This window comes from Ischnura elegans, chromosome 10 (genome assembly GCF_921293095.1).
Source record: "Ischnura elegans chromosome 10, ioIscEleg1.1, whole genome shotgun sequence".
NCBI classification, from domain to species: domain Eukaryota; kingdom Metazoa; phylum Arthropoda; class Insecta; order Odonata; family Coenagrionidae; genus Ischnura; species Ischnura elegans.
In genome coordinates, this window is record NC_060255.1 from 46,466,265 (window position 1) to 46,479,222 (window position 12,958).

Consider the following 12,958-nt stretch of genomic DNA (forward strand, 5'->3'; position numbering starts at 1 on the left):
GGGCTGATGGATGGAGGGGGTAGCAGATTTTGGGAATTGTACTACGTTGTTACTATCCCACGGCACTGAGGTTCTCCTTGTGGAGGAAACCGGGGATTTTCGGATTTTAACACCCAATCATTTTCGGTTCCCCACGCTGAACTCTTTTCACCGCTCTAATGCGCGAATTTGATGTAGCTGGTCCACTTGCCTAAAACAGTGCTGCATGCACTAAACGACTAGAGTTCTCTACATTTTATTGAGTCAACTACCAACGACGTTCGTGCGACAGTGTATGGCACGAAATTCAAAGTATTCGAGATCGTACCTTAAGCATAATTATTCGAGATCTCAAATATTGAATACTTTCTAGTATTCGAGGTATTTGAGTATTTGTGGATACTATCCGCACATCTCTAGTTTCTACGAATACAATAACTATCCTGATTTTGTTAATCTATATCCGCCACAAAGAGTTTGTAAAATTAAACCAAAAACATCTGAGATAAAGAAAGTGTATAAGAAAATTAGATCGACTAATAATTAAATACATAGACATCAACACAATTTTAGAATTTTTGATCATATTGAAATAAGGAATATCAGTGTAACCTCACTACGAGAGCTCATCAATATCTACCAACATGAGAAAGAAGAATGGGGAAATTACATCGTTTTGGTACTTGAGAGATTGGTTTCCCAATCAGAGGATCCAGTTTCCCATCTTTGCTGTAGTGATTTTATTGTAGGAACTCATGCTGAGTTGCTTATGGAGAATACAGCGAGGAGTTCAGCGCTCCATCCAATGAAGGCAAGGATAAGAAAACCTAAGCACCGTATAAGTAGGCCAACAACTATCATTCTTCTTCAATCACAAAAAATGGCCTTTCTTCAAGTGTAATTTAAGTAAGTAAATTTACTGGTTTTTCCAAGTGGACATCACTTCATATCACCTCCGATCGCCTTTCAATTCTACTTTGCTATAATTGAGTTCGAAATGACCATGGGTCAACGTTTTTTCTCATGGCTAACAATTTTCATAAATATGTGCTTTAAGGTTATTATGAATGTGTGCGTGATCAAAATAATTCATTAATGACCTTGAATAGTCATTACCATTGTGGAATGAGGTGGCTATCTTCATCATCCCTACCCATGGAGAAGAGGCTATTAAAGAAAAATCTCTAAGTTCTGAAGAGCAATTTGCCGCTTATATCTCAGTTGACCACTCATTAAGTTTTATACTCAACCACAATTTGGACGTGACTGATATTGTGCTATGAAATGTGGAAATGATGATTCATTTTTTTATTATAAATTCATTCAAGTTTCACTTACTCACCCAATAATTCAGCCAGAAGGTTGGTAGTGGGTTTTAGATCATAAATTGAGACTGGAATTATTTAAGTCTTGATGAGTATTATGGCAGAGAGCACGTAAAGTTCTACCCCATTATCTTGGTAATTCCATATGCCTCTTAAGAATATCCTTCATCAAATGCAAGCAACCACCACTTTTTACCAAGCATGCTCCCAAAACAAAACCATGCATTGGGGGGAGAGAAGACATAAGGTGAGAATAAGCCCCATGGCAATTGTGGGCTTACCACATGTCTCACACACATAGGGCCCAGCTATCCCGTGAGTCTTCCGATGTTTCAGCAAGTTGTCCCTCCTCGAGAACGCCTTCCCGCACAGCTCGCAGGCATGCACCTTCTCTCCAGTATGCGACACCGAGTGCCTCACCAAATGTTCCTTTCGAGAGAATGATTTGCCGCACGCCGAACACCCATAGGGCCTTTCACCAGTATGAAGTTTCCGATGCTGCAACAGAAGGCAGACACAAAAATGTAATAACTCAACAAAAAAATTACTAGACTACAGGCAGAACATCTGATCAACCATGACTTCCACTGGAAATTATTTTGTTCCTTCTGTGAATTTCAATACTACCTCATGGCTTGCATATTTATTGTAAATAAGAATTATTTACAGCATGCATTTATTTAATCAATTAAGTCAAACAGAGGAAAATAAACAAGCTTGTTTCCGATTGTTAAATTAGCTTCTGCCTCAACCAGATGGGCTCATGAATCAGGGTTTCCAATTATCAAAGGCTTAAATATCTGGATGATTTAATCAATTGGCCAGAAAATAATGAAATGAATTTTCAATGAGTTAACACAGAAGAATCTTGATAAGATAATGAAGATGAAAATATGTTATTGCAGAAGAACCTGCATAGTGTTGAGGTCTGATTAAAGCTTGGAAAGCTTAGTGTACTAGCTTGGTCCTTGGTTTGATTTCCGGTCCAGAGGAAATTTTTCACTTGATAATTATAGTGAATCTTCAGGCTGTGTGCAAGAATACAATATTGTACTCTTGAAAAACACCTGAAGAGGCTGAAACTAGTCAAGTATCTTAAATATATTTGTAGAATACAATAGTGCATATAGTCATAATAACTTCCCAATATCAAGTATATGCTATAGTCTAAGACACATCATGAAACTTGGGAAATCAATGTTTATGCTCTCCTTTTAGGACTGAAAATAATGACTAATTAAAGCACCGCATGAAACAAGTGACTTTATGCAGTTATGGGTATGGGTGCAATGAAGTTTGCCATGAAAAAAATATTTGGATTTTCGATGCTTGAATTTGAACCCGGATCTCACTATTACTGATAAAGCGTATAAGCCAGTTACAACACCAACCCATTTCCTCAGAGCGAACTTCGGGATGGGTCAAAGCACTGCATGAAACAAGGGACCTTGTATAACGTTATGCACACGAATGCAAAGTTAAATACACCAAGGATGAAGTTCTTCATGAAAAAATGACCTGCAATCGCCTGACCGGCAATAAGGTACAGTGCAACCTCGATAAAACGACAGCCCATGGGGCTCAAATAAACACTCGCTATAGCGAATTGTCGCTTTACCGGAGGTGGAGCAAATAATAGCCAATATACCTATTGTAAACAGTTATACAGGAACAGGAGTGGTGCGGCGACAGAGAAATTTATATCCAATCAACGTAATCATAAATCCAGACGAAAGGCGATGTTTTTTGCATCACTAAATTTCCTTACTTAAAAAACAATTAACTATCCAAACAATTTATAAGCGCCGTGCTGAATAAAAATCATGCACAGCATTGCTTTGTCAATCATTATGCCAATGTACAACCAACGAAGCCATTTCTATATGTACTTAATTATTGCATGTATTTGATCATTCTATTATTTTGGCATTTTCCACAGAAAATTCAAAAAATAACTGATAAAACTGCATTGCGGTTATTTAATGCTTCAAATAGTTCCATTGGTGTACATTAATTGTTCCTGTACGTTAAGCGGCAGTGAAGTGAAATCACGTATTGCATTTGTTTCTGCAGACGAAAATGGTGGAAGGTTGTAAAACGATCCTGCCTTGGAAGACTTTATCTACCATATAATGTAATGTCTTCATTATCTACAGTAAAAAGTTTGCTAAGCATGCAAAATGATGTGACTAAATTGTCGTTGTAAAAAAAAAGTCTCTTTTTGAATGTTACGCTCGCGACGTATTTGAAATAATAGACTGACTATAAGTTTACCACGGCACTGCAATAAAAACTGTTTGAATTAAAATTGGTAATATAAGAAAAGATATTAACATTATATTATTTCACGAAAAAATATCACGCAGGTATTATGCTGATGTCACTTAAATAAAACAAGAGCAAGATGCAGAAACTGCGACAAATATAACTCACATGGGTATTGTTTTCGGCAAAGAAACGGAAAGGCATACGCATCTGATGGACCCTAAGGCCAAAAAATCTTACGAGTTTGAATTTATTGATTTAAAATTCTCAATAATGACTGAGAAACATGAAAAAGGAATGCAGAATTTTTAAAATAAATAAACTGAAAGCGCAGCATCAGCTCTTCACAAATGCCACCTGTGGTGGTGCCAAACGAGAGTCAGTTGTTCTAAGAGTTCTTCCAACGGCCACCAGGCTCGGCCGCCCGGGTGTCGGAAGAGAGCACCACTACGACTCCAACCACTGATGCGAATAGTTCACCATTGTGAATAGTACATTGTGATCGTGACTATTACTTGTAACCGCAACAGAGAATAAATACGTCCATCCGAACAATTCACGCTGAGTATCATTGTATCGTACACCCTACGCTATCGCTAAAGCGCACTACTTACCTCTAGAAGCGTCATTACAAGAAACACCTCGTACTGCAAGGGTTTTGTCTGGGAGTAGGTTGTAAAAGGGTTCCATTTCGTCTATGTTATACCACGCGGGGAATACTTCTTAAGATACTTAGGATCGGAGTGTTTTCTTCCATGACTTCGGGTTAACACCGCAGGCATCGCCAGCAATTATGACGGGAGATAACGCTGTGGTGCTTTGAATCAGTATAACCAACCTTCCGTACTCTTGTCATTCTCGATTCGCAATTTATCCCTGAAATACTCTGCATTAGGCTCAGGCATAGCCACTTTCTATGACGTTCTTGCAGATTGAAGTGGGCAAAACAACCCGAATAAAGCTCCTTCTAACTCTTCATGGTCAGCATTCCTTGGGCCTTTTGTTTTTTCATTGCGAAGAGCAAATAGGAAGATAAATTAATTACGCCACTCTCATATTAGTCTATCATTTTTATTTTCTTGCTTAGACGTGTTTGGTGTTTTTGGCCACGATGTCAGTCATCAAATGCTTCCTATTCATGCAACTCACGGACATGCGGGTACGCTGCCGCCCGGGGAACAAAAGAAGATTAAGCATTCGGGAATGTTAATTCTGCAATATTTTCACCAAAATGAACTACTTATTTATCGAACGCCAGTTTACTGCATGAATTTCAGACTGAACACTCCATGTTAACTACATTTCTAACAGATCGCAAGAAATTACAGAGATTAAGGACTCTTGGAGAAGGTTCTCCGTCGATGGAAACCCTCGCTATGATGAGTGGAAGCTCCTAAAGGGCCTCGTAAAAACAAATTTTTTTAAACATGCTTATTATAGGGTCTATTGACGGTGCCTCGGCTAACTCTCGTAATAGCGGGGGTGTCGCAATATCCCATACTCGCTTTAACGATGTTCCTCTGTAGTTTCCTTCATCAAAGAAAACGAAAGGCATTGATTGCGATTCGTTACCCACCATTAGTGTATTCATAATATACAAATTATTTGGTTGTAGAATTTCCAGTTTAGACGAATGGTAATGGTCAATTTTAACTGCATTTGAAAAAGGCCAGATTGGCGCCCATGCGATGCCACTCCACGTGACGTCACAGGGACCTAGTTTCTATACGAGTAGATAGGAGTTATACATCGTCAGAGATTATCAATGCATGCATGAGGCACAGACTTTAGGGAAACATCTCTTAATAATCACCTATTAAAACTGCCTATGGTCGGAAAGTTTCCTTCATTTGATTATGTATTAATAATCCTTATTTAAGCCAAGCGCTATCTGCTAGCGGGGTACTCTGCTACCTGCAAGCAGCCAGCATCGCAGAGGCGCACAATATCCTCACCCCAAGGTCACCTCACATGGGGGAAGCGGGAACCAGAATGACGTCACATGGGGTTTTCCTAGCATTCATACTTAGCCGTCGCATTTTCGCGGACTCGAAAATGTTCACTTTTCATTTAATCATGAAAAATAGATATCATCATTTAAAAATCTAAAAGCGTGAAATGCATACTCCAGGAGTAATAATATTTCGATTTAGGCAATAAAAGTAATAGGAAACCACCCTATTGGGAGATCCATATTCAAATCCCTGCTATGTGAAATATTTTTTCATGGCAAACTTCAACTGTGGTGTGTATGACTAATTAGACTGAATGATAAATTACCTGCAAGAGGTGCTCTTTTCTTTTGAAGTGTTTTCCGCATACGTCACAATTATAATTCCCTCCGCCTTTCCCCTCAGCTCCTGGACCAGTAGCTCCTTGGCATGTTGGTATATGTGCTTGGAGCTCTTCAGGAGTGGCATGAGACTTCCCACAACGATCGCAGCGATTTGTCACGGCCGCTTCTTCCCCTTCCTCAGTGCCATCCGACATGCTTGGACCCCCACCACACACACTCTTCATGCGCAAAAATTCACCAATTTGGGCGATTGAAGATCTGCAGAAAGAAATGAACAAGTTACCCATTTAGTTCTTCATTTAAATGAGATTGCCATAAGCCTGGGGCTTGAGGTCAAATCCATTCTGAAACTTGATGAGTATAACATTGTTCTGCTTAAATTATGTAAATATAGCTAACAATAATTTGGTATAGAAGTGATGTGTACAATATAAATATTTATCAAGACCAAACTTTTATAATTCGTATTTATCAGCAGTTACTTCTTTGTATTTCTCATATAATTTTGTTACTTTCTTTTTATATTTGGAGAGACATTTCAGAGGTGTACAGAGGTACACAAACATTGTGCACTAAAAATTATTCTTATGTGCCTCTACCAAAGAATATTAATAAGTACATGTTATTACTTAGATTGTTACATTACTTTTATCAAAGGCTGGCTTTAAAATATGCCAAGTTAATTAATATTTCACTCTCTGGCCTGCCTGGCTCTAAGGGAAAGTACCTCCGGGGAATCATGCCCTAAGTGACCATGTATCCTTGGTGGAAAAGTTTATTTGACTGAATGTGGAACTGAGCATAAAGAGTGACATGATGTGAAAGGTTAATGATGGTGGAAAAAATCCCAAACTTATAAGAAAAAACTGAAAGAAATGTTCATATGCAAATGAGGCTGTTAGAAGGAATGCATTCATGTAGAATCAATTCTTCAGCAAATTTTCTTGACATAGGTTATAATTCAGTATGCTCTTTGCCATGCTCCTTTATTAAACCTGATTTGTAAACCTCAGTTCATTAGCATTGTTTTGCATTTGCAATGGAAATAAGATTCACTTAGCTTTCTGAAGTTGGTGATTGAAACTTAACCTAACTGGTTCAAATAAAGATAAATCTATATATATAAAAGAAAGTCGAAAATCGTGTTAGTTAGAACACTTATAACTCGAGAACGGCTGCACCGATTTCAATGAGATTTGGTTCTTTGGATTCGTCTCAGGCGGGGTTAACATATAGGCTATTAAAAAAAGGATAATTTCACAAAAAAAATTCATCTCTTTCTAACAATATGTTTTTAGGAGTTAGCAACGCAACAGCAATTGATAAGTCGGTCAAAACTACCAATTAAATTATTTGTTTTGTTTTTACCCATTTAATAACTGAACTTCGTAACAATATAATATTTTAATTACTAAATATATTCAAAATATTGAAATTGCATTTAAAATATTTAATTCTAGCTAATTTTAAGCCCAGCTCGAGTTGACTCTTCACTACCGTGTTTGTAAACAAATCTCCAAGCAATTGTTGACAAAAGGTTATGTCCGTGTTCCTGTCGAGGAATCGAGCAGTTTGATTACACTTTCTCCGAATATTTGCAATTTTTTTTGGAAGGTGAGCTCATCAACAAAGAGTTCCAGAATATGATTGATCACCACAAAAATCAAAAATGATTGATTGAGTGAGCAATTTCGACGGCCTAGAACGAAGATGTGGATCACTCAAACTAGGTAAATCAGGATCAAATAATTGGTACTCTGCATGAATTCAAATCTTTTAACTGAGTAATAAACGAAGACGAAGTCACCAACCATCTAACTGAATATATAAAGTCCTTGGACGTACCTTGCTTACCACGGCACGATTAACAGCTAAAGGAAGGCTCTGTGTTCATGATATTTCGAAACCTAAACTCACCATAGCTATCCAACGGAACGCGTTTGGTGATTTAAAAAATTGATAATGAATGTGACTCACGCGACTTTACTCAAAGGAAAACTCAAAGATGAGGAAGTTCTCATTCCTCATCTTTCCATGATCCCAACATGTATGCCCTTTTGAGCTTAAATGTATTCAATTTCCAAGTAGTGTTGCATTCGCGATAACGATTAACAAATCGCATGGTCAGTCTTTCAGTTTTAGTGATGTTTGTGCTCATGTGCTAATGAAAACCCATGATTTTCTCATGGTAAATTAAACCTGCTATGTTTACGAGTCGGTAAACCATCCGCTGTATTTCTTCCTTCGCTTCAAGGGCGCAGCTAATACTACGGGTCTTTAGGGTATGGAAAACTCGCTAAGGTAAGCGAGAGGTGTGGGGGCCCTCCCCCAGACATTTTTTCAAGATAAATGGTTAAAAATAGCGGATTTTGCGGCTGTGTGAATAGTTAAATACCTATGTTTTGTTTGTTACCTATCCGTCCCCCTAATATAAGTAACAAAGTTTTTTATAAATAAGTTCTCTGAGCTCTTGGGGAGGTTTTACCCCCCAAAACCCCCCTCGCTGCGTCACTGCTTCGCTTCGCCATATTTATTTAGCGTCATCTGTTTTATATTGCACCTGATAAAAGAAAAACTGTTGTTTATCATAAGGTGCTTGACGCACTACATTAAACCCGAATGTGTAGGACACACCGAAGTGCGTTTACGCAGTGCATTTTTTCCAAACAGAGATACTGTAACTGGCGCGCCTAAAGTCATTTGATACGAATGCTGCTGCTTCATAGGGGCTTTTCTTACACGATTTTGAGCATCAGTCAAGCGTCGGTCTGGCGTTTTGTTAACCTGCCCCGTGAACGGGCTAAGTTTACGCAACAGACTTGGACTTAAAAACTTTTTTTTACGGTTAAAAGCCAGCATCAAATAGCCAGAAAGTGAATGCGTATAATTTTTATTTCATTAACTGCTTTATAAAACTACAATGCCCAAAATTTCTTAAGCTATTTTCATGCTCATTTACGTCGTTTTATTGAATTAGTATCTTATTTTATTATAATAAACATGGTTATAAACGATACAGCCGCTCTTGATTTATAAATGTGTAACTAAACTGTTAGTTCATTGATTGTTAGGGGGTACGAAGTCCGCCGGGTCAGCTAGTTATAGATAAATGGCAATAGCCTACAAAGTCAATACACACCTAAGTCCACCTGCTACACCTCCACCACCAGTTTGGTCTTCTCCCCGGGTTAAATAGGCATCACGATCCTTTAGAAAACCGAATTCCACTAACATCTCTTGGCCTGCTGCAGCAAAACTTGCAGAAGCTGACTCCCCATCACTGTTACCATCTCCCCGTTTGATCCTCTCAGCACCCCCTGCTTCCTCCACCTTGAAATAGAAAGTAAAAACTAAGTACTGCACTGAAAATGGAATTTATTAAAATTGAAGCATGTGAAGAAAACTTAATAATAACAACTCTCGATCGTCCTACTCCCGAACATCCGGAATTGCAGGCTATGCAATTATCCACTTGTGAACCACAGAAATCTTGAACAATCTTAAGACAAGCTCAAGACTTGTTTTTTTTTTTTGGCACATTGATCTTTAACCCTAATACGGACAAGGTGAGTCTCTCCGATACATCGCATCACATTTTTGAGAATTTTATTATGTTATTGAAATGTCAGCGTGGCGTAAATTTTTTACTTCTTCTAATTGTATATTTTCTATAAATTACAGTACAGCTGACTCCCGATTATCCGGCTGCGGTATATCCCTCTTGCAGATTACCCGTGCATGATTTTCAATCTCACTCAATATTTTCCTCGACCTTTACAAAAAAACGAATCTGATGCAAAACCACTGGATTTACTGCATTTGAATGCTAGGATACACTGGACTTATTATTTCTATTAGAATCGTAAAACGGAAGCGATCGCACGCTAGCTGCATTCACTCCGTGTTCCTGTTTTCCAAGCCGCATCGTGTGCGATTGGGCTCCATGATCACGGATACATATCCCGCAGCAGTTGCAGCCCGGGCAACTTGTGCGAGACACAACCACATGGCACGGTGCCAGAAAGTGTTGTTTCTGACGTCGCCGAGTGCTTTTAATGCATTCATGCACACTACTTCACTACTTTTCTGTATCTGTGATCACGGAGTCGCAGATGCATGGTTTTCGAAACCAGTTATTATATGGAGCTGTAATAATATGAGTAAAACCTTGATATTGTCGCTAAAAAGAATGCGGTCTGGCGAAGAAAGCTCTCAATGAGTCCGGGAAGCACACTAAAATAACACAATAAGTGCATAAATAATAACACACTGTTTGCTTTACCAAAGTTATGAATATTACAGAACATTTAAGTGAAAGTTTGTGTTATCCATGTTTTCCGATTATTCGTGCCATCTCTCCCTATCATTACCCCGGAGTACGCAGTAATTTAAACTTCTTTCAAAATTAAAGTAACTCAGAAAAAATTTTTTCCCCTGAATTCCTTCAAATTCGGGCAAGGTGAGTCCGTGGGACTCATGGTTTTTCTTACTTTCTTCTAAGCTTACATATTGAAAAGTCAACTTATTGTCAAAAAATCAGATGTACATGTGATGATACATATTTTGCCTTTTTATTTTGTGAAAACAGAAAGAATTGGACAAAAGAGTCTACTGGACTCGCTGTTTGACTATGTGTGAAATTAATAAGGAATGTTAAACTTTTATTTTACAAAAAAATAATACATTTTATGTCAAATGATTCTTTAGCATACAATAAATACAAAGTGATGTGAAAATTGATATTTTTCATTGCTAAATAGTTTAAATCAAAAGCATAAGTTAAAAGAGTACAACAGACTCACCTTGTCCGATTATGTCAGAAAAATATGTTGTCCGTATCATGGTTAAAGCAAGCGGGAGTAGAGTAGTACTTTTATCTCACTTCAATCTTAAAAAGTAAGGTCTTACCAACCAATAATAATTTTTTAATAATAATAAAAACCAATAATTTTTTTAAGTATTTCAAATTAACTCTACCAATACTTGAGTACATTTTTCTTTTTATTCCTAACTCAGTACTCCTTCATAATTATTCACCGATATATTCATGGATTGGTTTTGCCCAAGGCAGCTGCTATCCTTCCTTATCTTGCCTTTTTAATTCTAATGACTGTGAGCAATAAGTGGAAGAAAATTGCGATTTCCACACCTAAAACACTAAAATCGATCAAAAGAAATGAAGAAGGAATAAAACAATAAGGAATATTATCAAGAACTAAGCAACAATATCATTACCATTTTTTCCTGCTGACATTATAGCCATAACTCAAGAAACCGATCAAGGAGGCAAAGAAAAATCATTATTAGGGAATACTAATAAAGATTTAGGAGAGGGAAGAAAAAAATGTTGGAATAAAGTTTTGAAGTTCGTTTAAATAATATATCGTGAAAGTATACATGTAATTTTTCAATCTCTGTCCTTCAGACTCTTCATCTTCTTTCGTACAAATTTCATGCATTACAAAGTAAAATGTTACCATCAGGACCACTTTTATTACATCCTCAATTATCTAGGCCTCACCCTATATCCATCATCATGGAAATTGGAGAGAATGGAGACAACGATATTAAATAAGATTATTAGAACTGTGATGGAAAACATAGCACAGCAAGGATAGCATACCTTAGCTTCGGAAGCTGTTTCATAGGTGTAACCACGTGCTTCGGTTGCCTCAACTGTTCCACTCTGTCCACCTGTCTCCATCGTTATGCCAGCAGCTTGTACCAAACTATTAAGTCCATCAGATTTCCCATTATGATGCTTATCAACAGCTTTCCCCCTGGCTTTTGGAGGTGTGTCATCTTTTACATAACACTGTAACATGTAAAATATAGCCTAAATAAATACAGACAATTAAATAATAACCCTGTAAACCTGAGATTTGCTGTTTAAACTTATTTTCCAGCTTATCATGACAAATTCCTCATAGATGAATAATAACGGCAGGTATACAACTAATGCTACATATTCAAGGATATAATGGTGTGGTGCCACAAATACATGAAAGGCAAGTGATTAAAGGTTTGATTACAAGGAACTCACATTTCATACAAAGTTTGTTAATAGTAGCATGTGTACGGTTATATTACATTTGGATCTTAGGATACAAAAACCAGCATTCATAGTAGAGATATAAAAACATCTTGATGGATGACTCATGATTAAATGAAACATTAATTACAGGAAAGTCAGCATATGATGAAATGAAAACAAATTCAACAGTCAAAACCTCTTATGACTACATAAGACTGCACACTGAAGAAATTACTAACCATGCCATGAGTAAACTGTATATCAGATTGTTAAATTATAAAGGAGACAACAGAGAAACCTGAACAGAACTTCACAATTGTAAAATAATATAATTCACCTCAAACACTGACAATAACTAATATTTAATGTTTTAAATTTTCAAATAGTTAATTTTATACCAAATTAATCGCCCATGATATTTTGCACTACAGTGATCTAAACATGAAACCCCATAACATATCATTTCACTTGGAAGCAATTTGAAGCATCAAGGAGAAATCTACATTGAGTTACTCTACATTCATCAAAGGTAAGTACTTATTTAATGAATAATTATGACAGTTCCAATCCTTAAATACCTTATTAGGAGAGGCATAAAATATTTCCACCTAGTCTGTAATCCAATTAAGAACTGCAAAAATATGTGAGCTCGACATGATGGTATTCACAATTAATAAAAGCCTCATCTCATAAGCTCTTTAAATAATGCTAAAACTACTAATATTTGAGCCTACCAAAGAATGGAAAACAAAAAATAGTTATATTTTTATAATAAGGTGGACAAGTGCCTACACATCCAACTGGGTATGTAAAGGAAATGCAATCTTACTGAAAATTTAATTTCGTAGTAAAATAACTTTTTTATATGATAATTAACATGGATTGTAGTATTATTATGCTACATATTGTATCTATAATATTTTTATCATGGCTTTGACAGCGGATAACAGTAGATTGGTAGAGTTGAGGCATGGTAAAAAAATAAGAACCAAGGCAATAAAAAAGGAGGACCTCAAATTACTGAAATATTTTTAATTGGAGCAATAGTTTTCATAAATT

At 36.9% G+C, this 12,958-nt stretch overlaps 1 protein-coding gene across 4 annotated transcripts in view; it reads right to left on the minus strand.

The window, feature by feature from the left end:
* LOC124167225 (zinc finger and SCAN domain-containing protein 21-like) overlaps window positions 1–12,958 on the minus strand; it is a 61,504-nt gene that overhangs the window by 26,587 nt on the left and 21,959 nt on the right. For all 4 annotated transcript variants that reach the window (XM_046545099.1, XM_046545098.1, XM_046545100.1 and 1 more), the window contains 4 exons: window positions 11,489–11,680; window positions 9,005–9,195; window positions 5,850–6,123; window positions 1,586–1,802 (listed from right to left, as the gene is read on the minus strand). In XM_046545099.1, coding sequence (XP_046401055.1) covers window positions 1,586–1,802; window positions 5,850–6,123; window positions 9,005–9,195; window positions 11,489–11,680 — 874 coding nt within the window. The remainder of the gene's footprint in view (window positions 1–1,585; window positions 1,803–5,849; window positions 6,124–9,004; window positions 9,196–11,488; window positions 11,681–12,958) is intronic.